This window comes from Schistocerca americana, chromosome 2 (assembly GCF_021461395.2).
Source record: "Schistocerca americana isolate TAMUIC-IGC-003095 chromosome 2, iqSchAmer2.1, whole genome shotgun sequence".
Taxonomy (NCBI): Eukaryota; Metazoa; Arthropoda; class Insecta; order Orthoptera; family Acrididae; genus Schistocerca; species Schistocerca americana.
The window spans coordinates 722,429,225-722,455,855 of NC_060120.1; the positions used below are offsets into that span (position 1 = coordinate 722,429,225).

A 26,631-nucleotide genomic window follows, 5' to 3' on the forward strand; every position below is an offset into this window, starting at 1 on the left:
CATGTGATGTTTTCCTCTAATTTTAGAAGTTCTGATTATCACAACAGTCATCTTCAATTTAATTTAATCATCTTTTCAGTTGCTACGAATGACTATTCAAGCACAAGATTTGAAAAACACATCATATCGCGATGAAGAAGGCTATTATGATTTAGTTCTGTTTTTAGTCATGTATATTCACGCTACAGAATGATACAACAGTCACATTCAGACTTTGAAATATTCCTGACTTTTCTAGATAAGTATTTATCAAAATTACCAAGCTCGGCTACTGTTCTCCGTAGCGATACAATATCGTTTCTTTCTCATCGTATCTCTAGTAACTTTCGTACTATTTGGGGACATCGTTCCTGACGAAATTTCCACAAATAATTTTGTGTTTTCTCTATGAACGAAGCTGCTATTGTGGAAAGAAGTTAAGAACAACAAACTACTGGCTATTTCGCGATGCAGCGAGCTAAGCTATTTGGGTGGTGTAATTACATCTTATAGACGTTGCAACCCTAGTTGTCGGTGTTACTGAATAGCGTGCAGGTGTGCTGTGAAGAGGCGATTATTTAGAAGGAAGGGAGTAAGTGGGTGCTTCGTCGCTGTATTGTAACAGAGCTCCGCTGCAGTGGCCATTAGCGCTAATTACGTTGCAGAGCTTCTGAAGGCCCGCAGGAAGTGACTCTTTAATGACACTCTGCTGGCTCTGTCAGCTTGCGAAGGTATGCAGGTGCTTTGAAGGTGAATTCTGTATGATCGCTAGATGAGAAAGTTGAGTGCAGAATCACATTGCAAAGCTAAACATCGAAACTTACACTACAAATGAACATTGGGTACTTACGTTAATGTAACGGCTTGCAATGCAAGATGGTTGCAGTTCACATTTTATTTTTTTCATATAAATAAAGTTTGTTTTTAATAGAACGTTAGAAGATTGAAAAAGAGATAGTTGTGCTTCTTGTATGATTAGATTTTCTGAATTCAGAAAAAAATTATATGCTTTGAATCTGTGTAAACACCGCGTAACTGCGAAATAGTGAAGTTAAATATGGCTAAAGACGAGAACCACACACATCAAAAACGTTTTCCATCACCTCGGTTCCGATAGTTCCGGAACCTGTACAGCAAATTGGAATAGAGATAAACACAAAAATCATTTTCAACCTTTTTATTGCTCATGAAAACCACACATTGCATGTTGTGCCACTGTACAGCGAGATCTTCAGAGGTACTGGTTCATATTTCTGTACATACCATTATCTCTAATACCCAGTAGTACGTCCTCTTGCATTGATGCATGCATGTATTCGTCGTGGCATACTATCCACAAATTCATCAAGGCACTGTTGGTCCAGATTGTCCCACTCCTCAAAGGTGATTCGGCGTAGATCCCTCAGAGTGGTTGGTGGATCACGTCGTCCATAAACAGCTCTTTCCAATCTATCCCAGGCATGTTCGATAGTGTTCATATCTGGATAACATTTTGGCCACTCTAGTCGAGCGATGTCGTCATCCTGAAGGAAGCCACTCACAAGATGTGTACGATGGGGACGCGAATTGTCGTCCATGAAGACGAATATCTCGCCAATATGCTGCCGACGTGGTTGCACTGTCAGTCGGAGGATGGCATTCACTTGTCGTTCAGCCATTACTTGGCCTTCCATGACCACCAGCGGTGTACGTCGGCCCCACATAATGCCACCCCAAAACAGCAGGGAACCTCCATCTTGCTGCGCTCGCTGGATAGTGTGTCTAAGGCGTTCAGCCTGACCTGGTTGTTACCAAACACGTCTCCGAAGGGTGTCTGGTTGAAGGCATATGCGACACTCATCGGTGAAGAGAACTTGATGCCAATCTTAGAGTGGTCCATTCGGCATGTTGTTGGGCCTCTCTGTACCGCGCTGCACGGTGTCGTGGTTGCAAAGATGGACCTCGCCATGAACGTCGGGAGTGAAGTTGCGCATCATGCAGCCTACTGCGAACAGTTTGAGTCATAATAAGACGTCCTGTGGCTGCATGAAAAGCATTATTCGACATGGTGACTTTGCTGTCAGGTTTCCCCCGAGCCATAATCGGTAGGTAGCGGTGATCCACTGCAGTAGTAGCCCTTGGGTGGCCTGAGCGAGGTATCTCATCGACAGTTCCTGTCACTCTGTATCTCGTCCATGTTCGAACAACATCGCTTTGGTTCACTCCGAGACGCCTGGACACTTCCCTTGTTGAGAGCCCTTTCTGACACAAAGTAACAATGCGGACGCAATCGAGCCGCGGTATTGCCCGTCTATGCATGGTTGAAGTACAGACAACACGAGCTGTATACCTCATTCCTGGTGGAATGACTGAAACTGATCAGTTGTTGGACCCCCTCCGTCCAATAGGCGCTGCTCATGCTTGGTTGTTTACATCTTTGGGTTTAGTGACATATCTGAACCGACAAAAGGACTGTGTCTGTGATGCAATATGCACAGTCAACGTCTATCTTCAGGAGTTCTGTGAAATGGGGTGATGCAACACTTTTTTTGATGTGTGTATTTTCGTGTAGTCAATACGGAAAAGGAGTAATTAACACATATATTATAGGTAACTACTACTCAAAAAGTATTGATTCAAGCAGGTGTCATGCAGATCAGTTCCCAGATGCCTTTGAATGTGAATTGTTACTGCAGAATACTTCCCTTGTAATATTAGGAGTTTACAGGTTCCTACTAGGAAACTTTGAACCATTTACAAGAAATTTAGATTCGATGTCGTGATAATTGTCAGACCAGAAGAAGAAGTCAACTGTTTGTTAATGTTGTTATCTAATTTTATTGCATTAAGGATTCTCTCAAAGATAGAGAGATGGAAATATTATTTATCTGCTGCAATCAGATTTCAGCAGTGAAGATTTAAGCTTGTGTATAGCAAGAAAGCGCAGCATTCACTAATAACATTTTCATAGCCATTGCTCATGATTAAAAAGTATACATTATTTGTGAACTAACTTACCACGATGGCAAGTAATATAGGAACGAGTACAGTGACACATATGTATGAATCAGTGAGATTAACTGACTCAAGGACAAAATGCTTTATTTATAATGTAATGAAAGTGGAGTTGGGTTAGGTACACATGAAAAGAGATGTCAGCTTCAAATATAATGTATTTGGGAAGGAATGTATATCAGTATCTGGAAGTAGCTTTCCTAAAAAATTGTACAAAAATCATATAAAATGGAAAAGTAAATATACATAATGTATAGAACCAGTATATGTTAGGTATCACTCACATTGTACAAAAATTATTGTACTATTTTTGAAAAAAGTTACTGAAAGTTCCAGAAGTATATGTAAAATGACATTATACACACATACCTTAACATATACACATACATAAAGTAACATAAACGAATAATGCCAACAACAGAATTGAAACCATATGAAAACTAGTAAAATGTGATAGAGAGCTAATAGCAAATGCACTAGATAGTATCATACTTAAACTAAATGTCTGTACTGTAACTGGTGTTTCAGAAGTGGCAACAAACTTAAAAAATTCATTAAAAGTATGGCTAAATAATTCACCTAAATATATAGTGGCTTCAGTGGAAATTTTATTAAAAGCTTGATGCATGTTTTAGTAGTGCCAACTTCTGACATAAAAATTAACAGAACTATAAGAGTACACAATATCAAAAGCTTCAGTTTTAAATACAGTTATGAATAGCTGTTGTAATTTAAAAAGTATATTTGCTTTGTGGCTATTACAACTTTTTTATTAAAAAAAGCCAATAGGAAAAATCTAAATGGCTCTGGCATCATCATGTAACTGAGTGAAAATTATTTGCTGTCTGATGCTACAAATCTAGTGTAATGTAGTGTGTTAATTGTGATCTTACTTTACACATCTGGAGATTATTTGATATAATGTTGTTACATGTGATGCTCTTGTAGTCTTGGGTCATTTTACATTTATGCTTCACCAAGTGTATAATAAGACTGAGATATACTGCTTGTGCAGGATTAATGACAGTGTGACATAAATCATAAAAAAATTCATTCTGTAATCTGAAGATGGCTAACAACTTACAGTGAAATTAGTAATCAGTAGAAGTAATAAATTGTGATCTTGAGGGGGATTAAGGATTTTTCTGAATCCAATAAATGATGTAAAAAATATAAGTAATTATCATCCAATTTCCTTACAAACATTTTTGAAATATATGCATGAGTTATGTGTTCAAGACTAAGGTCACTTTAACATAGAGATAATTCCCTCAGGGTAACACAGTTTGGGTAACAGAAGGTCTGTTCACCTCAAATGCCAATAAAACGTCTACTCAGCATATATCAGAAACCTTACACAATGAAAGTCTGTTGTTAACATTATCTAGTCAAGGGATCTGAGATTATGACATTCTTCCAAGAAACAGGCATGTATGAACATCCATCATATGTGATAAAGTTAATGCATAAAACACTTTTCAATGGTTCAAACAATGTTGGAAGGGGAGATGGTTCACTGACTGGTGATTAATCATGAATGATGTTTCACAAGATTTGCTATGTGTTTACTCCTGTTCTAGATATATGAAAGATACTTCAAGTAGGCATGATACTCTTTGTAGATGAGAGAAATGTGATTACTAACCCAATAAGATAGAAATTGCTAATAATATTTTTCAAATAATTGGTGAGTGGTTCTCCACAGGTTATTTCAACTTAATTTCAGGAAAACGCTGTGTATGAAATTTTTTACGACAAACAGTAACCATTAAAAATAATCTAGCACATAAATATGAGTCAATCAATGTTTCGGAATGTTTCGATCTTTTAGATGTTCTTATTGATAAAAATCTGAAGAGCAACAAATATATTAACAAGCTCCTCAATCAACTATGTTCCGTAGTCTCAGCGTTTCCAAATTTTCATGCTAATGAAATCTGCCATAAGAAACCTAAGGAATCTGAGATTAATTGTAATGGGTGTAGCTACAGCATTAGAATAAAAAATTACGATTATTCATTACCAAGTATGTCAGTGACTTGGAAAGAAGTTCAACATGAAGGAAAACATATCTTAGATCATTTGCCCTGTAACATAAAATGTGTGTCAAACAGCTCAGAAAATTTCAAATCGGCTCAGAAAGCATTTATTCTGGACTAATTGTATTTTGTTCACAAATATAAGATTAAATGCTACTAGCATTTGTAGCGTAAGATACAATGGTAATTACCATGCTATTATATTTCTATTTATTTGATAATGTTAGTAGTGACAAACACCATTATACACTCCTGGAAATTGAAATAAGAACGCCGTGAATTCATTGTCCCAGGAAGGGGAAACTTTATTGACACATTCCTGGGGTCAGATACATCACACGATCACACTGACAGAACCATTGGCACTTAGACACAGGCAACAGAGCATGCACAATGTCGGCACTAGTACAGTGTATATCCACCTTTCGCAGCAATGCAGGCTGCTATTCTCCCATGGAGACGATCGTAGAGATGCTGGATGTAGTCCTGTGGAACGGCTTGCCATGCCATTTCCACCTGGCTCCTCAGTTGGACCAGCGTTCGTGCTGGACGTGCAGACCGCGTGAGACGACGCTTCATCCAGTCCCAAACATGCTCAATGGCGGACAGATCCGGAGATCTTGCTGGCCAGGGTAGTTGACTTACACCTTCTAGAGCATGTTGGGTGGCACGGGATACATGCGGACGTGCATTGTCCTGTTGGAACAGCAAGTTCCCTTGCCGGTCTAGGAATGGTAGAACTATGGGTTCGATGACGGTTTGGATGTACCGTGCACTATTCAGTGTCCCCTCGACGATCACCAGTGGTGTACGGCCAGTGTAGGAGATCGCTCCCCACACCATGATGCCGGGTGTTGGCCCTGTGTGCCTCGGTCGTATGCAGTCCTGATTGTGGCGCTCACCTGCACGGCGCCAAACACGCATACGACCATCATTGGCACCAAGGCAGAAGCGACTCTCATCGCTGAAGACGACACGTCTCCATTCGTCCCTCCATTCACGCCTGTCGCGACACCACTGGAGGCGGGCTGCACGATGTTGGGGCGTGAGCGGAAGACGGCCTAAGGGTGTGCGGGACCGTTGCCCAGCTTCATGGAGACGGTTGCGAATGGTCCTCGCCGATACCCCAGGAGCAACAGTGTCCCTAATTTGCTGGGAAGTGGTGGTGCGGTCCCCTACGGCACTGCGTAGGATCCTACGGTCTTGGCGTGCATCCGTGCGTCGCTGCCGTCCGGTCCCAGGTCGACGGGCACGTGAACCTTCCGCCGACCACTGGCGCAACATCGATGTACTGTGGAGACCTCAGGCCCCACGTGTTGAGCAATTCGGCAAAACGTCCACCCGGCCTCCCGCATGCCCACTATACGCCCTCGCTCAAAGTCCGTCAACTGCACATACGGTTCACGTCCACGCTGTCGCGGCATGCTACCAGTGTTAAAGACTGCGATGGAGCTCCGTATGCCACGGCAAACTGGCTGACACTGACGGCGGCGGTGCACAAATGCTGCGCAGCTAGCGCCATTCGACGGCCAACACCGCGGTTCCTGGTGTGTCCGCTGTGCCGTGCGTGTGATCATTGCTTGTACAGCCCTCTCGCAGTGTCTGGAGCAAGTATGGTGGGTCTGACACACCGGAGTCAATGTGTTCTTTTTTCCATTTCCAGGAGTGTATTTAAGCCAAACAAATCATGTATACATAGCCTGCAACTGACATTTTCCGCTTTTCTCTCTCTTAATAAAATATAGAAATCGTAGGTACCATTCCAACTTTTTAGTTAATAGTTCAGTCAATTACCTCAGATTAGGTATTTTGCAGAGTCTCTTACAATGGATTGGAGCTCTCACACCTCATAATATAAATATACTTCATCATTATGATGATAATCTTTTAACTGTCATCCACTGCTGAAAAGGCATCCTCTAAATTTTTCCATCATCATTGATACATATAGAAGTAGCCACTATATGTATTCTAATTCCATCTACTGCACTTACTATTATGATGTCAGCTCCATTATTTCTTATCTCTTGGATGTCAGCAAAGAAAATATTTCATTCATTTACCATTCCATTCACTTCACTGACCTCTTGTTTATGCTTCTGTATTTTCTAGCCATATCCATTCTGCACTCCCGAACTGATCACTAAAGAATTCGAAGATACTCAATAATTTCACAATAAAAGGCCATTGCTCTCTAGTAAAATATATTTACTGTTAGGTTTTGGCTTAAATATGTTGGAGTCTTCACTGTGAAAACTATAGTTCAAGAAATGCACTCCAGTTTTATTTTGATGGGTTTATTCATTTTGCAGAGGTTTCAATCAATGTCTTCAACTTCTCCAAATATAAAAACTTGTCAGATGATTCTATGACATTATTGATAATTCACATGATTGAAGTGCTTATGCATGATTTTAGTCTCACTGTGATTAGTTTGCAGTCCTATTTTCAAAAATTCTACTTTGGCAGCAAAATGAAGGAGAGTCAAGTGTACATCACTGCCATTTACTGCTTTTCTTTCTGGTTTCAGGACTGAAAGTTCCTTTAGTTTGGCTGAGAATAATTTTAAATATATGGAGACTGGCGCCTGAGTATTCATTTATGAATTTACTGTTGTTCTGATGATGTCTAATGGAATGTTTAACATTGTACATTTTATTTATTGTACAAAAAATGTTGAGTTAATGTCATCTTTCTCAAGAGTTGGTAAATCAGATTTTGTTGATCAGAATACATGAATATGACAAAAAGTGATAAATCATAATCATCTGTCGCTGTGCGGGATTAGCCAAGCGGTCTTAGGCGCTGCAGTCGCAGACTGTGTGGCTGGTCCTGGCGGAGGTTTGAGTCCTCTCTCGGGCATGTGTGTGTGTGTTTGTCCTTAGGATAATTTAGGTTAAGTAGTGTGTAAGCTTAGGGACTGATGACCTTAGCAGTTAAGTTCCATAAGATTTCACACACATTTGAACATTTTTTTGGTACTCATCAGTCCATTTCGTTTCGTTCCACTGTTCTACATTAATTTCTAAAATCAACTTCTTTTTGATTGATTAAATCTCTATGTTTTTGTAATGCTGTTGATGATATTTATGTGATTGTATTGCATATTATGTAGAGTATTACTCTACATATGAAATGTGACTGACATATGTCCTTTTTGTGGCTCCAGAATTGTTTCTGAGTACTGTGTCTTACGCCTATAGCTGTATCAACATAGCTCAACGAATGACTTAGATGATTTACCAACTCGAATTTCGCAACATTAAATTTTAATGGTCCATTGCTGCCAATTACGGTTATTTTTCTAAAGTACTTTCATATTTGTTCCAAGCAAGCAATCGCTTTTTAATTGTGATTTTATGTAAGACATGTTTTGTTTAAAACCTTTCCTTTCTTCATAAGGGAAGGTAGGATCTGATATATAATTTTCCGTAATGTCCAACCTTTTTACAAAGTCTTTTTTAGAACATCTCTTTATGAAATCGTAGAGGTCTTTTCTTGTCATAATTTTGGCTTTCTAATGACCTAGGATAAAAACAAAATGCTTCCAGAATTCATTTCGGAGATGACATTTTTATAGCTGACAATTCATTAATGTAGAACGATCGTACAAAATCAAATTTCGGTACTACGCGGCTGCTTTTTTAAATTTCCAGTAGAAGGGAGATTTTGTCAGACTGTATTGACAAATATGCAGGAAACACACTGAATTATAACACAACGAATGATTAATAATAAAAGTAGTAAATAAAATGAATGAAAATAATTATAAATAACGGCACCTACCGGAATCTTCGGAATCCATTTTCCTTTTCACCACACTTCAGTAAAAACACATCTTAACACATTGGCAAACGCAGAGTGATTTCAAGCCAGTAGAGGAGCTTCAGATACACTGCAAGCAATGCGTAAATACAGGCTACCTCTGCTGCATATCAGTGCACAATACGGAAATAAAACAGTCTCAGTAATGCCGGATATTTCATACTACCGCGGGAAGTTATGCATTCAGGAAATTACTCAGATTTTAAAAGTGAAATTTGGCTAGCTTTTAGGGCAAAATACATCTATGCTCAGCAGTGCGCTGCAAAAGGAGTAGTGTGTTTCTGGCATGGGGCGGTGGGGAAAGGGGGGGTGGGGAGGGAAGGGGAGTGTTGAAACCCACATAGGAACTTTCGGGAATACGATCTCGTTTTGCTGCCAGGCCACTTGGAGAACTACAAGTTGATCATCCATCAAACTATGCAACTATCATCTTAGTTTCTTATTAGGTGATTTTTAGTGTTCCCTACTGGTTTTCGTTTCGTAGCAAACAACAGCTAGTTTCATCGCACTGTACGGGTACGACTTCTTGCGCGTATTACACGCTTTGAATTGTATTGCGAATTGCTGCTCGTATTCTGCTTCATTTTTACTCGTATCTGAGCAGTGCAAGGTTCGTGTTCCCGCCATCATCTATTTAACATCCTGTTTTTAACGTACGTCCACCTCAATACGTTAATTTAAATTACTACTGTCACTGAGTTGCTGCTTTGCCTAACCATGAGCGGCGTTAGCAGCTCGTATCGATACATCCCCTCTCGTAGTATCTTTGCTCGACTGCTATTACTTCACGGTCGTTATCTGTTGTAGACCAGTTCGGGTTGCGAGTTCGGGTCGAGAGTCAGTTGGAACGCTTCTGATGCCCAGACCGGACCTGCCAGTCGGGGAGCTGCAATGCGGCACCAGTGCAGTCGAGTTGGAACAGCACTGAGGTCTGCGTCGACATGGCTCGTCCGACCATTGCCGCCACGCATCACTTGAGCTGGGCCGCGGTCTTGGTGGATCATCGGTCGGTCGTCCTACCGGACGACGCTTTTTGGCTCGCCGATTGTTCATGAGTCATCTGTGTCTATGTCCATAGACTCCCGATTTGTCTTCGCGCGTACTAAGTTACTGCTGTGTATTGTTCAGGTCTTCTTGCAAGTGTTTGTCAGAATGTGTGTATAGTTGGCGTTATTTCCACTGACGACGATTTAAACGTGGTTGGCATTCTGAGGCGAGACGGTCGGTTGCTGCGGGCCAGGGAAGTTATCTCCTCCGGCTGCAGTCGGCCGGGTCCACTGGCGGTCCCTGCGCAGTGTCCTAGCGTGTTTGGAGCTGTCCGATCGCTACGAGCTTCGTGGTTCACCGACGCCAGAAGACTTCGACAGCTGCGGCCAGCGACAATACCGACGGCAGCTGAGTCTTGCAGTACCACCAGCGACGGCGCTGTCGCTGGGCGGTGTGGCCCTTCTGTCTCCGCGACTGCAACGCATGCGCGGCAGTACTATCAGCGCACTATATAAGACGGAGCGGAGAACGTCTTCGTCAGTCCTTGTTCGGCTCACCTGAAGATGTCTGGCAGTTGACCAGCCGAAATATCGTACAATGAAGTTTACGACGACCGGCTGCAAACCCGACATCTTTCTGAACGGCATGTAATGTGTTTTTTCAAAGTTAAGTGACAAAGAATTGGCTAGGAACCGGTGATTAATGTCCAAAAATATTTTATTAGCCGATATTTCCAAGACTACACATGATTTGCTATTTATTGCAATGTTTGTATCATCGGCAAACGAAACAAACTACGCATCTGGTAATGTTACTGATGAAAGGTCATCGATATACACAAGAAAAAGTAAGGGCCCTAAGATGGAACCTTGTGGGACCTCACATGTAATTAGTTCCCTGATAGCTTAATGCATGTCTCTTTTCTAATAACACCCTTTGTTTCCTGCCAGGATACTATAGTGTGAACATGATTCCACCATATTGCTTGCTACTGCGTTTAGTAAACTACAGTAATAAAGAAGTCAACAGTAGATCCAGTGATGAAAGCATAAGAGTGTGTGTTATTTGGTTTCAAGTTTTCTTTGGAGTGGGAGGATAAGTGTAGTATACTGTTTTCTACTAAAATGTACTCGTATTGTTTGTAGTATCTATTAATAACGTGTGAACGCATTTGCGTAACTACTGCTACATTTTTTGCATTTGCAACTAAGAATACCCTAGTCTCTAAAGTTACAAGGAATTCTCAGTGGAAAGAAGCAATACCATTGAAAGCAGAAGTAACTAACTTCAATAACAATTCTGTCAAAAGCTGCCCTCGTGGAGTTTTCTATTAAATGCAAGGAAGCATGAAAAATGGATGTGAACTAAAACAAAGATTCGTAAGCAGGAAAAAATGTACTTGAGTCCACGGAATACTACGTTGTAAAATCTGTTTTATATGAAACAGAAACACATATGGAATCATATACTGCAAAAATTATGCATGTGAAAATACAATGAGCTGACAAAAGTCAGGGGATACCTACTGATATCGTGTCGGTTCTCTTTTTACCCAGCGTAGTGCAGCATCTCGACATGGCATAGACTCAACAAGTCACTGGATATGCCCAGCAGAAATACTGAGCCACGCTGCCTCTATAGCGTCTTTAACTGCGAAAGTGTTGCCAGTGCAGGATTTTGTGCACGAACTGACTTCTGGGTGATGTCCCATAAATGCTCGTCGGATTCATGTCCGGCCCCTTGGATGGCCAAATCATTCGCTCAGATTGTCCAGAATGTTCATCAAACCAATCGCGAACAATTGTGGCCCAGTGACATATTGCATTGTCACCCATAAAAATTCCATCGTTGTTTGGAAACATGAAGTCTATGAATGGCTCCATATGGTTTCCAAGTAGCCGAACAGAACCATTATCAGTCAATTATCGATTCAGTTGGATCAGACGATCCAGTCCATTCCATGTAAACACAGCCCACACCATTATGGAATTGCCACCTGTTTACACTGTGCTTTGTTGATTAGTTGGGTCCATGGCTTCGTGCGGCTTGCGCCACATTCGAATCCCACCATCAGCACTTATCAACTGAGGTCGGGACTCATCTGACCGGACAACTGTTTCCCATCCGATATGGTCAGGAGCCCAGACGAGACGCCTCAGGCGATGTCGTGCTGTTAGCAAAGGCGCTCCAGTCCGTCGTCTGCTGCCACAGCCCATTAACGCCAAATTTCGCCGCACTGTCGTTACGGAAACGTTCGTCGTAGGTCCCACACTGATTTCTGCGGTCATTTCACGCAGTGTTGATTGTCTGTTAGTATTGACAACTCTACGGAAATCCTCTCTGTCATTAAGTGCTCTGTCCATGGGGAGAGGTAATGCGTGAAATCTGGAATTGTCGGCACATTCTTGACTCTGTGGATCTCGAAATATCGAATTCCCTAACGATTTACGAAATGGAATGTCCCGTGCTCTAGCCCCAGCTAACATTCCGAGTTCAGACTGTGATAATTCCCGTCCTGCGGCCATATATCATGTCGGAAAACTTTTCTCAGGAATCATCTGAGTACAAATGACAGTTCCGCCAAAACACGGCCATGATATACCCTGTGTACGTGATACTACGGTCATCTGTATTTTTTCATATCGCCATCCCATGACTTTTGTTATCTCAGTGTAAAGCAGAATACGAGCAACACACGTATAAGTCGTAACCAGGAAAATAATGTGATGCAACCCAATTTCTTATCAGATGTCTTTACGGTTTTGACATGCGCCAAGGTGAATTTTTTTCCACTTTATAATTGCCATACAGTCAAAATTACAATATTTAGTTTTACAAATAAATAATTTTGTATGATAATGAGACCACGATGTGGTTCACAAAGTTTTCGATGAGTTTATACTCATCTAAATTACAATAAGTTAATCTTAAAGCTAAGAGTAAAAAAAGTTGAAATTTTTCGAACACATTACTTCGCAGGATCACGAAAACGTTTCAGTTTCCAAGCGCGTACCTTACTACTACACTACGAGACCAACACATAAAATATAGATGAAAAATATCGCGTATTTAGAATTGAAAATACGGGTTTTTGTGCCATACTTTCTCGTATTCGGAGTTCATTGCCAAGTCACTGCCATTCTGTGCGTCCGTATTGTAACATTGGCCCTTGGTTATATTCTGGTGTCGCGTGGTTTTTGGCTGGGGCAACAACAAACTGGTGGCAGGCTTCTCTCTCTTGGCCTGTTCGAGTAGACAGTAACGAAGCTGTGGATGACTGGGGCGTGCTGTGAATCTGATGGGGAGGGTCATGGTGTGGGGCTCCAAGCGGCTCCTGACCGGAAGAGTGCATTCAGCATGTAGATTATGAGTTACTACGGTGGTTGTATGTAGGGGGAAATACTATCAATTGTTCGCGAAGTGCTGCTATAACTGATTTTCAACTTTTCCTTTAATATCTTGGTTTATGGAGTTCTTTTAAGATTCTTTCCGTCACCAGGTAATTTTATTATCACTCCAAATTTTTAATAATTTAAAACTTAAGCAGACATAACTAAATTTCATCTATTCCAAAGTGGAGTTTGAGATATTAGTTTCTATGGAGTGAGGTTTAGATTGTTTGTTTCCTAAATCGTTATGATTTATAAGGGTTGGGATGTAAATAAAGCTGCTAAATGGTTCTGGCGCTGCAGTCTGGAACCGCGAGACCGCTACGGTCGCAGGTTCGAATCCTGCCTCGAGTATGGATGTGTGTGATGTCCTTAGGTTAGTTAGGTTTAACTAGTTCTAAGTTCTAGGGGACTAATGACCTCAGCAGTTGAGTCACATAGTGCTCAGAGCCATTTGAACCATTTTTTGCTAAATGGTTCAACAAATGTCCTTGGTCACAACCGAAACCAGCCTTCCTCTCTCCAGCTTACCTAATAGGTGTGTTACAAAGACAGCACTTTTATCTGAGGGGAATGTGTCTGACGAGTCAGCGAGCATACGCAGTAGTCTTGTGCAACAGAAGACACACAGGCTAATAGTGACATAGAAGTTGCGAAGACGTTTCTAGATACGGCAGGATGTGTGTTAATGGCTGTATTTTGGATGCTTAGGGCACAGTTGAGCTGTAGGATTTGTTACACCTTGGCTGATCTAGCGTTGGATTTTTCTCCTCCCCTGGAATGTTCTCCGTAGCTGTCAAATGATGTTAAGGACAACATGTAATTCCAGATCGATCCATACCATACTGCGTCCAGCCATCAATAAACTAATCATCAGTAAAGTTATAGTGTCAACCAAAAAGTATTCCCTGCTCCATTAAACCTACGACTGGTAACTGGTGTGCAAAGTAACTTCAGATGTTCAGTTCCAAGGGGCTGTTGCTTGACCTGGACTTAGCAGTCTTATAAAGGAGTGCCGTGAGTCTCAGCTCCTACCGAGTGCAGTAAGGCCTCCGGTTGTACTGCACCGCGAGGAATGTCTCAGTTTAGCCAGTGAGTCCGAAGAGGATGGTATAAGAGGCTTACAGTATGACTAGCCCTACTTTTCTATCCCAGCTCTGCGGCGATTAAGACAAACCGTCCTTGGATTATCCTAGTGAGAAGCATTCTTTCTTCCCGTTTTTCTGAAAAGTTCTCGAAGTTTATGTCCCCAGCAAAAGCAGGGATGGCGCTCATCCTGTACCTCGTTCTTACACTCGTGTTGTTTCGCAGCCTTTGGTACATATTCGTTAGCTTCCACATTCTTCGTTTATTTATTAATAAGATCGATTTCTGCCATTGAAATATTGTCGTAAGGAACTTTACTTGTGACCAGTAGGCTTCATTGGATGAATATCCGTATTGTAAAAAGCGATTATTATTAACAGATATTTCTTAAGCAAGATTGCTTAATACCCGCGTAAATAACAGTGCTTTATCTACATACCTCGCTGCTGACGTAACGGGCGTTCTCGTGTCTAGCCACTGCGCCTCATACCATCCTCCACTGGCAACGCCATGTAGCCCACCGCCTCCTTCAGCTAGCGTGGGAACTGAAATCTTACTCCCAACAGTGTCCATTCAGCAGTAAATCGACAGTACCGTTTTACTTACTGAACGCCACATGATATGTACATAAGCAATACAAAATTATAAAGATGGTTCAAAAATGGTTCAAATGGCACTGAACACTATGGGACTTAACTGCTGAGGTCATCAGCCCCCTAGAACTTAGAACTACTTAAACCTAATTAACCTAAGGACGTCACAGACATCCATGCCCGAGGCAGGATTCGAACCTGCGACCGTAGCGGTCGTGCGGTTCCAGACTGTAGCGCCGAGAACCGCTCGGCCACAGCGGCCGGTTTTCCCAAGGTTACCCCAGAACTTAGTATTCAGTCTTTCCTCCATTATGTCACTGCAACTATTGATCCACGAACCCAGATAGTGTGTTGCTAAGTTGCCACCTAGTCAGTTTGCGCGAAAACTTGTCCAAGGTCATTTCAAGGACACACGCACGCCAGGTAACATAAAAACATTCGTTTCTTGTAGTATTACAAACTTATAATTAGAAACAACCTGTTCTGGAACTTTTCTGGCAAAGGGAATATTTCAGGTACCCTATCGTGCCCTGTCTTTCCAGCTCCATTGGTGAATGTTGGAAGAACCAAGAGCGACTGTCGCTGAGCAGAAGTCCGAGCTCGAACTTTCGTGTCTTCGACGTTTGGTCATTTCGTGAGATGTATGACAGATGAAGTAATATGTTGTTCGACTGTTATTCGAAAGTGCTCCTATTACGTCACTGTGACTGCTGAAGACACAGCATCGTCATGGTCCAGTATTTCTTGTCGATCTCGAGGATTCCTTAATTTAGAAACGCGAGGGAATCGCACAGACGAACTGCGCTCGTGAGTCCTTTTCGCAGGTTACAAATTAGCGGCAAACAGCGGCGGCGACGCGCTTGCTCACCTGCACGGAGTCGATGCCCGAGTCGTGCTGGTTGGCGGAGGCGTCGCAGCAGCCGGGCTCGTCGTCGCGGCCGGCGGCCACCACGCTGGGCACCAGCGCCAGCGGAGAGCCCGGCTCCTCCGAGGGGAACACGAAGCTCTGCCCGTCCGCCTCGCCCCGCGGCGAGTCCTGGCTCGGCCATACCTGCACCCGACACAGACACGTTCCGCACTCAGCCGTCCCGTACACACTGCCGTGTACACTACTGGCCGTTAAAATTGCCACACCAAGAAGAAATGCAGATGATAAACGAGTATTCATTGCACAAATATATTATACTAGAACTGACATGTGATTACATTTTCATTTGGGTGCTTAGATCCTGAGAAATCAGTACCCAGAACAACCACCTCTGGCCGTAATAACGGCTTTGATACGCCCGGTCATTGAGGCAAACAGAGCTTGGATGGCGTGTACAGGCACAGCTGCCCATGCAGCTTCAACACGACACCACAGTTCATCAAGAGTAGTGACTGGCGTACTGTGACGAGCCAGTTGCTCGGCCACCATTGACCAGAGGTTTTCAATTGGTGAGAGACCTGGAGAATGTACTGGCCAGGGCAGAAGTCGAACATTTTATGTATCCAGAAAGGCCCGTACAGGATCTGCAATATGCGGTCGTACATTGTCCTGCTGAAACGTAGGGTTTCGCAGGGGACGAATGAAGGGTAGAGCGACGGGTCGTAACACATCTGAAATGTAACGTCCACTGTCAGTGCGAACAAGAGGTGACCGAGACGTGTAACCAATAGCACCCCATACCATCACGCCGGGTGATATCCCAGGAAGACGATGACGAATACATGCTTCCAATGTGCGTTCACCGCGATGTCGCCAAACACGGATGCGACCATCATGATGCTGTAAACAGAATCTGGATTCATCCGAAAAAAATGACGTTTTGCCATTCGTGCACCCAGGTTCGTCGTTGAGTACACCATCGCAGGCGCTCCTGTCTGTGATGCAGCGGCAAGGGTAATCGTAGCCATGGTCTCCGAGCTGGTAGTCCATGCTGCTGCAAACGTCGTCGAATTGTTCGTGCAGATGGTTGTTGTCTTGCAAACGTCCCCATCTGTCGACTAAGGGATCGAGACGTGGCTGCACGATCCGTTACAGCCATGCGGATAAGATGCCTATCATCTCGACTGCTAGCCATACGATGCCTTTGGGATCCAGCACGGCGTTCCGTATTACCCTCCTGAACCCCTCCGATTCCATATTCTGCTAACAGTCATTGGATCTCGACCAACGCGAGCAGCAGTTTCGCGATACGATAAACTGCAATCGCGATAGGTTACAATCCGACCTTTATCAAAGTCGGAAACGTGATGGTACGCATTTCTCCTCCTTACACGAGGCATCACAACAACGTTTCACCAGGTAACGCCGATCAACTCCTGTTTATGTGTGAGAAATCCATTGGAAATTTTCCTCATGTCAGCACGTTGTAGGTGTCGCCAACGACGCCAACCTTATGTGAATGCTCTGAAAAGCTATTCATTTGATCACGGCATCTTCTTCCTGTCGGATAAATTTCGCGTCTGTGGCACGTCATCTTCGTGGTGTAGCAATTTTAATCGCCAGTACTGTATTTCAAATAAGGCATAACTGCTTAAAGCCTTTGCCGGAACATTTTTTTTGACGTAAATGTTGAAAAAAGGTTTGTAACACGAACAACACTCGGCAAGAAATCATTTTACAAGCCTCACAATTCGAGCTGTTAAGATATGTGTCAGGCAGTATGAGCCATACAACAAAAGTACGGCGTGTTTCAGAAGTCCAGGAACACTTTAAAAAGTTTATTGGAGCCAAATGAGTAGCTTTACAATGTAGCAATACAGAGTGAACATTAATAAAACCGACAATTGCAGAGATGTACTGCTGACCGTAAATGGAGGAAAAAGGTCCTACGAACATGTGTCCGGAAACGTCTCGTTGCCACGGTAGCTGGCGCTGACGAATGAAAGTTCCTCTGACCACGTGTAGTGTGTTCTTCATTTGTTGCAGGCCGTGTTGTTGACGCAGCATATATAAGCACCAGAATGGCCCGGTATTCCTGTCCAGAACAAGCCGAGACGGTGTTTGTGTACTGCCAAGCACATGGAAACGGTCGAGAGGCATCACGGCTATAAGAATGCAAGCACCTTCACAGACGTCAACGACATTGCACAAAGTTTCAAGCCCTTTGTCGGCCTTTGTGTGTTCATGGGTCATTTTGCACAAACTACCGTGTAGAAAGGCAGCAGACTGCGTATACCAGGTTTGAAAGACCGGGTTCTGCAGGATCTTGAGACTAATTCTAATACAAGCTCCAGGAAAGTCGCCTGCCAACATGTTGTAAGCCAAAGTACGATTATGTGAATCCTGCATGACAGGCATGCCTGAACGCGTGCATCGCATCCCATGGAGGCCATTTTGAACATCTGTTGTGACGTGTATGAACAACTTGGTGCTGTGTTCCGGGACGATTTTTTGTCGTTGCACTCTCACCGTGCATTTCCGGACACCTGTTTATAGGATCTTTTTTTCTCCATTCCCAGTCAGGAATCCGTCCCTGCAGTTTGTCACCTTTATTAGTGTTCGCTCTGTATACATAATTTAAAGAGTAAACTTGTAACTTTTTCCTCATTGCAGTCGTGAAACTCAAAAATGGCTCTGAGAACTATGCGACAACATCTGAAGTCATCTCTCCCCTAGAACTTAGAACTACTTAAACCTAACTAACCTAATGACATCACACACATCCATGCCCGAGGCAGGATTCGAACCTGCGACCGCAGCGGTCTCCTGGTTCCGGACTGAAGCGCCTAGAACCACTCGGCCACAGCAGCCGGCAGCCCTGAAGCGTATTTTTATGTATGATCGCTTCGTGCTATCGTTATCAAGACGGCACTATCTGGAGCGGAGAAGGCTTTCGGCATCCCAGAACTTCACAAAATAGAGACTGAAACTGAAATCCAACGACAATTCAGGATGAAGTACGGGAAAGCAGTAGCAACCACAAAGACAATCTACAGTTGGCATGTGAAGTTCGCTGAAACTGGATGTTTTTGAGATAAGAAGAGAAGTGGTCGGGCAAATGTGAATGCAAATAACACTGAACGAATGAGAGATTTCACAGGGAGTCCGGCAAAGTCTCTACGCAGAGCTTCACTTGAGTTGGAAATGTCAACAACGACTGTGTGGCCTGTTATGCGTAAAAAAATTAAACATGAAACCACGTAGACTACAGTAATGCAAAACTTATATCCTATAGACAAAGCACAGCGCTTCGAATTTTGCTGTGCATTGCAGGTCGAAGATGATGGTGATGTAAGTTCGATAATTTTTTCTGACGAGGCGACATTTGATACAAATTTGAAAGTACAGAGGCACAATTGTAGGACTTGGGGAAACTCTCATAACATTGTTGAACACGAGCGAGATTCTTCGAAGATCAGTCTTTTTGTGCTATGTCTCATAAGAGACTTTATGGACCTTTCTTCTTTGAAGAACAGACTGTTACTCGAAAGTCCTTCCTTCAGATGTTGCATAACTGGTTAATGCCATATTTGCAAACAGAATCAGAGGACCTTGTCCTCCAGTTAGATGGTACATCTCCACATGTTCACCGTGATGTCATGGCACATCTGAACACAGTGCTGCCCAATCGTTGGATTGGTCGTTATGGAGCAGCAAACCAATACATGCTAAAACGACTTCCTATCTCCCTGGATATTGTAACTTCTTTTTATTGCATTACGTAAAGTATCTCTTCCGGATGATGTTTTGGAACTCAAACGGAGAACAGAACTAGCGACAGCCACAGTCTCGGATGGCATGTTGGCCTGTGTGTAGCAAGAGTTTGTAGGATCACACATGATTCCCACATGATGTATATGTGAAGCGAATGTTGTTGAAAAGAACTTACAAGTTTGCTCTTTCAAATTATGTATATTGTTACTTTGTGATGCTACTCATTCGGCTATAATAATGTTTTCCTGGAGTTCAGAAACGCGCTGTATAGGTATTTTAAACAAAAAAGGGTGTTTGTGGTGACAAACAAATTAATACATTTATATATAAAAATACAAGATAATATATAGCAATTGGTTACAAAAACCTTTGAACTTGTGGTGCACTGAACCTGACACATGTGATGTGGGGTGATGTTCCCTGTAAGACAGTTCTTGGTGCATCATACTTCTTAATAACACAGGCACTGCTGTTTGTAATCTACAGGGTGTATGGAACGTAACTAGGTTTTATAAAGTCGTACAAGTTGACGGAAGCTCAATGAAAATAGTGTGACCATATAGGTCATTAAATAAGGTTTGAATTTCTGCAGTCACTGTGCGGGCATGTATCAGCTGGCTCCGAGGTCATCTTGCCGTACCGGCGACGATACAGCTGCAGACATCCGGTTACCAGGCCAGACTTGCGCTTCATATTCGGCATTTGTTCCATCTTCTTCGCTTCCTCCCTTCCTCTTCTTTTCCCCTCGCCAGGCTCTTCTTTCTTCATTTTCTGCAGTACAGAGGGCTGCCGGGAGAGGAGCTGTACACACCATGTGGAGAGATGGCCGGTCGCCTGACTGTTGTTCAACAGCGAGCACAGAGTACTGGACGCTACGAAGTGTGGAATTCCAACGTTCTCGTACAGAGACGGTGGCATACTGTGAATAGTGTCAATGCCACAATTCGCCCAGGGAGAAAGTTAATGACCAGAGGGTCGGTGAAAGATGCTAGAAAAACTGGTGGTCCACCTAAGCTTGGATCTGATGATAAAGTGGCGAGTGTGCAGGAAATGTATGTATACAGCCTTTCGAAATCAACGCGCCATGTAGCACGAGAAAGTGTACTCAGAAGGTAAGCGTATCTCAGGTCCTGCATAAAGAATTGAATTATCGAACATGGAAACCGTATCAAGTGCAACAGCTGACGCCGGAGGATTGTGGTCGCAGAATGAAGTACGGGAACAATATTTTCTAGAGTGACAAGACCGTATTCCATGTGGGAAGCTTTATCAATCGACGCAGTGCCCACTGTTGGGCAAAAGACGATCCTAATATTACAGTGGAGAAGATGCAGCCTCTCCCAAAAGTGACTGTGCTGCGTGGAATGACTGTCACAAATGTTATTGGGCCATTTATTATGCGTGACACAATGAGCCCAGTACGCTACATGCATATGCTTCAAAGTTGTGTTTAGCCCCGAGTATTAGCATGGGAAAACATCGAAGTCATTATTTTTATACAAGATGGCGCATCTTCTCGCTTTGCAAATGTACGAGCGTGGGTGGTTGAGGGGTTTCTAGGGCGTTGGCTAGGAAGAAAAGCACCTCATGTACGTATGAACGGCCTGCAAGAACACCTGAACTTGACCATGTGACTTCTTTTTATGGGGCTGAGAAAAATGAGAAGTGTACCGTACAAAACCTTACACAATGGAAGAATTGGAAGCACGGATTCGGCACGCTATCGGCAGTATTCCACACGACCTCCTCCAGAGGACTGTGGATTCCATACACCGCACTTTGAGATGGTTGGTCGACGTCTAAGGCACCTACATTGGATTCTAAAGTAAGCAGCCACATTCTTATACAACAATGTAAGCATTATACTAATTTTAAAGAAATCAGTGTTATAAATGTAGAACTTATTTGCCTTTTTCAATAACTACTTACTTTCTAGACACCCTGTACATTAGATTACTTACATATTAATGCTAGCACGATAACATTACTACTGAACCTTAAAATTTTGAACTGATACTGAAAATTACGTCGTTTACAATCTTTGACTCTAAAAAGTAATGAAGTTAACAAATTTGTGACACAAACTCGACAGTTACCTTACGCAAGTTCTAGAAAATGACGGAGTGATGTCTGCGCTTTACTCTAAGCAATGCATGCTTACGCTCTTTTGCAGCAAACCCGAGAAACACTGAGTGGTCCATACCACCTGTCGGCCCATACCAGCCGCCGTTCCCCTAATAATGAAAACAAATACTCTCCCGGTGTTAGTCTAGAGAATGGGAGTAAAGCCGTTAAAGGAAAGATGCATACAGAAGCTGGTGTTTCAATACAAAATGTGACTACAAGAGTCGAAGTAATAGGAGAAGAAATTTCAAAACTACTTATAGGATATGGGAGGAGGAATACTGTTCTCCAGAACCCGTAAAAAATGTGGTAAATTTTCTCTTCGCCTGAAAGGAGAAAAGCAAGAAAGTCCATAAAAACACCAAGGACTTACCTGCCTTCTCTTTGTAATTTACTAGATGTTCGCTAATATTAACAACGACCACATTTCAGAAATACAGAATTTAGTCAGGGGAAGGAAGCTAGTTTTCGAAGTGATTATACACTCCTGGAAATTGAAATAAGAACACCGTGAATTCATTGTCCTAGGAAGGGGAAACTTTATTGACACATTCCTGGGGTCAGATACATCACATGATCACACTGACAGAACCACAGGCACATAGACACAGGCAACAGAGCATGCACAATGTCGGCACTAGTACAGTGTATATCCACCTCTCGCAGCAATGCAGGCTGCTATTCTCCCATGGAGACGATCGTAGAGATGCTGGATGTAGTCCTGTGGAACGGCTTGCCATGCCATTTCCACCTGGCGCCTCAGTTGGACCAGCGTTCGTGCTGGACGTGCAGACCGCGTGAGACGACGCTTCATCCAGTCCCAAACATGCTCAATGGGGGACAGATCCGGAGATCTTGCTGGCCAGGGTAGTTGACTTACACCTTCTAGAGCACGTTGGGTGGCACGGGATACATGCGGACGTGCATTGTCCTGTTGGAACAGAAAGTTACCTTGCCGGTCTAGGAATGGTAGAACGATGGGTTCGATGACGGTTTGGATGTACCGTGCACTATTCAGTGTCCCCTCGACGATCACCAGTGGTGTACGGCCAGTGTAGGAGATCGCTCCCCACACCATGATGCCGGGTGTTGGCCCTGTGTGCCTCGGTCGTATGCAGTCCTAATTGTGGCGCTCACCCGCACGGCGTCAAACACGCATACGACCATCATTGGCACCAAGGCAGAAGCGACTCTCATCGCTGAAGACGACACGTCTCCATTAGTCCCTCCATTCACGCCTGTCGCGACACCACTGGAGGCGGGCTGCACGATGTTGGGGCGTGAGCGGAAGACGGCCTAACGGTGTGCGGGACCGTAGCCCAGCTTCATGGAGACGGTTGCGAATGGTCCTCGCCGATACCCCAAGGAGCAACAGTGTCCCTAATTTGCTGGGAAGTGGCGGTGCGGTCCCCTACGGCACTGCGTAGGATCCTACGGTCTTGGCGTGCATCCGTGCGTCGCTGCGGTCCGGTCCCAGGTCGACGGGCACGTGCACCTTCCGCCGACCACTGGGGACAACATCGATGTACTGTGGAGTCCTCACGCCCCGCGTGTTGAGCAATTCGGCGGTACGTCCACCCGGCCTCCCGCATGCCCACTATACGCCCTCGCTCAAAGTCCGTCAACTGCACATACGGTTCACGTCCACGCTGTCGCGGCATGCTACCAGTGTTAAAGACTGCGATGGAGCTCCGTATGCCACTGCAAACTGGCTGACACTGACGGCGGCGGTGCACAAATGCTGCGCAGCTAGCGCCATTCGACGGCCAACACCGCGGTTCCTGGTGTGTCCGCTGTGCCGTGCGTGTGATCATTGCTTGTACAGCCCTCTCGCAGTGTCCGGAGCACGTATGGTGGGTCTGACACACCGGTGTCAATGTGTTCTTTTTTCCATTTCCAGGAGTGTATTTATCCGTTGTTGCGGCCTTAAGTACATCAATGAACACGAAATGTGTAAGATCACAGCTTATCCTAAGAGCAGTGAAATTATGTTTACGCAGTGCGCAATATTCTGCTAAAGAACAGCGGCAGTCATTAGCCCTGAGGACGGCCAAGCGTTTCCTCTTGTTGTCCCGTTTTGTAAACACCTTTCCTATAAGGGGTAATGCGCAGTAGGCTGACCTGGTAAACAGTGATGAGATAGAGTGGCAAGTGTGCCTTGTCGTTTTCCGTCTTGGCAACGCCTTTTCTCTGGTAAGAGGTGTGGTATCGATAGCTAGGGTGCCACGGCGTAGCTGCCAGTTAAGTTGGCACTACGACAGACAACGACGACAGTGCCCTCTAGCAGGCGGTGTTCAGCTCTACAAGCACCACGCCATTTGATCAAGAGCACACGGCCGGGACACTTCGCAGCTCAGTGCAAAGTTATGTATGCTTCTGTATATATTCAGGCTCCAGTAAACCACTTTGACTTTCTTGCGGTACCGACGTGTATTACCTTTTCCTGCTCCTGCTCCTACCCTATACAAAAAATGGTATCCGACAGACGGACTGGGCTGTGGAGATTACCGTACTGCAAGAGAGCATAGGAAGTCAAGTTGCGGTGCTCTCTTCACGGCATCGACTATTTGTGCTAATTTTGGCACAACCGATTGCAACAAGCACGAGGGCAGTTCAATAAGTAATGCAACACATTTTTTTCTGAAACAGGGGTTGTTTTATTCAGCATTGAAACACACCAGGTTATTCCCCAATCTTTTAGCTACACAACACTATTTTTCAACGTAATCTCCATTCAATGCTACGGCCTTACGCCACCTTGAAATGAGGGTCTGTATGCCTGCACGCTACCTTTCCACTGGTCGATGTCGGAGCCAACGTCGTACGGCATCAATAACTTCTTCATCATCCGCGTAGTGCCTCCCACGGATTGCGTCCTTCATTGGGCCAAACATATGGAAATCCGACGGTGCGAGATCGGGGCTGTAGGGTGCATGAGGATGAACAGTCCACTGAAGTTTTGTGAGCTCCTCTCGGGTGCAAAGACTTGGGTGAGGTCTTGCGTTGTCATGAAGAAGGAGAAGTTCGTTCAGATTTTTGTGCCTACGGACACGCTGAAGTCGTTTCTTCAATTTCTGAAGAGTAGCAGAATACACTTCAGAGTTGGTCGTTTGACCATGGGGAAGGACATCGAACAGAATAACCCCTTCAACGTCCCAGAAGACTGTAACCATGACTTTACCGACTGAGGGTATGGCTTTAAACTTTTTGTTGGTAGGGGAGTGGGTGTGGCGCCACTCCATTGATTGCCGTTTTGTTTCAGGTTCGTAGTGATGAACCCATGTTTCATCGCCTGTAACAATCTTTGACAAGAAATTGTCACCCTCAGCCACATGACGAGCAAGCAATTCAGCACAGATGGTCCTCCTTTGCTCTTTATGGTGTTCGGTTAGACAACGAGGGACCCAGCGGGAACAAACCTTTGAATATCCCAACTGGTGAACAATTGTGACAGCACTACCAACAGAGATGTCAAGTTGAGCACTGAGTTGTTTGATGGTGATCCGTCGATCATCTCGAACGAGTGTGTTCGCACGCTCCGCCATTGCAGGAGTCACAGCTGTGCACGGCCGGCCCGCACGCAGGAGATCAGACAGTTGAAACACGTATGTAACATAGCAGCGATGGCGAGGCATTGTAGCATCTGTGACCAGAGAGTATGCGCTTGACCGCGCGAGTGTTGCGAGCAGTTAGTTAGTTGTCGCTATGCAGAGCGGTAGTCGGTCAGCAGTCGTTGCGAGTCTGTAGCTCTGTCTAGTTGAGGGCAGTACTCAGTCAGTAGTCGTCGCGTGCAGTACGCCAATAGTCGTCATGGAGAGCGGTCGGCAACACTGGTCAAGATGGTGAATAAGGTATACTGTTAATTAATATAATCATTAGATAATGAAAAATTTTATTTATTGTAATTATTCTCCAACAAGTCCCCCAATAATAATTTTTATTTCAAAAGCATTTTCTCAAAAATTTAATTTTTTATTGAACTAAAGATTTCGTTGCACTTCCCATTTCATTCCGCTTCTTTTGAAGAAAAATTTCACTAAAATCACAAAAAAAAGAGAATATTATTATTTGCAATGCAGTTCCTCCAAGCGGTGCACAACAACAAGAGCAGAAATGTGACATCCATTTATTCTGAGGTAAGACTTTAATTCTGATTGTTTTACACAGGGCCAAAGACCGATATTTCGGTTTAATTAAATTTTCTTATCACTGAATGGACTTTAATTTTTCATGAGGAATTTATATTTGAGTCAGATTGCGAATTTCACATTTTTTGTTGCCATTGTCAGTACATTTCATTGTGGGCAGGTTACGCTTAGAGTAGTGTCCATTAGCATCCTTAAATAATATTGTTCATTCTTTTAAATTTTTGTGGGGAGGTTACACTCGGCTCCCATTTGTATTAAGTATTGTCTTTTTTCTTTTAAATTACGGTGGGGAGGTTACACTTGGCGACACCCAGTCCAGGATCGTATTTCGTTGAGAGTCTTTTGAACAACAGTCAGATATCTGCTCTTGTTTGCTTAGATATAATTAGGATATAGCGCAACGCTTTTAATAATATTGTGACTTTCTTTCTACAGGTCAACGGCAATTTGTTGCTTGGTTGTATTTGTGTGTTGCTTTTGCATTGTGCTTATTTATTTTGTGAATAATTTTGACTATTGTTAAAATGCCGCGAAAGACTGTGAATAGTGTATCGCGAGGTATTATGAATGAAATTACCGACCCAAACAACTTTACCGATAGGACATGTGACACGCAGTGTAATGATGACAATCCTGCGTTCACTAACAATCACTGCATTACAACCACTGATGATGACTTTTATCTTAATGATGAACAAACGAACTCAATTGTCTCGTCTGTTAATTTGACGACAATTGATGACGCGGGACGCTCTATTGTAATGAGCGCTGCCGAGCTTCACATAACCGATTTGGAAAATTCAAGTGACGTACAGACAGATTTTT

The 26,631-nt window shown here is 43.6% G+C and overlaps 1 protein-coding gene across 1 annotated transcript in view; it reads right to left on the reverse strand.

Moving 5' to 3' along the window:
• Positions 1-26,631, reverse strand: part of LOC124594379 (collagen alpha-2(I) chain) — a 129,938-nt gene that overhangs the window by 57,235 nt on the left and 46,072 nt on the right. Inside the window, exon 3 of the mRNA XM_047132748.1 lies at positions 15,761-15,943. Within this exon, the coding sequence (XP_046988704.1) occupies positions 15,761-15,943 (183 nt within the window). The remainder of the gene's footprint in view (positions 1-15,760; positions 15,944-26,631) is intronic.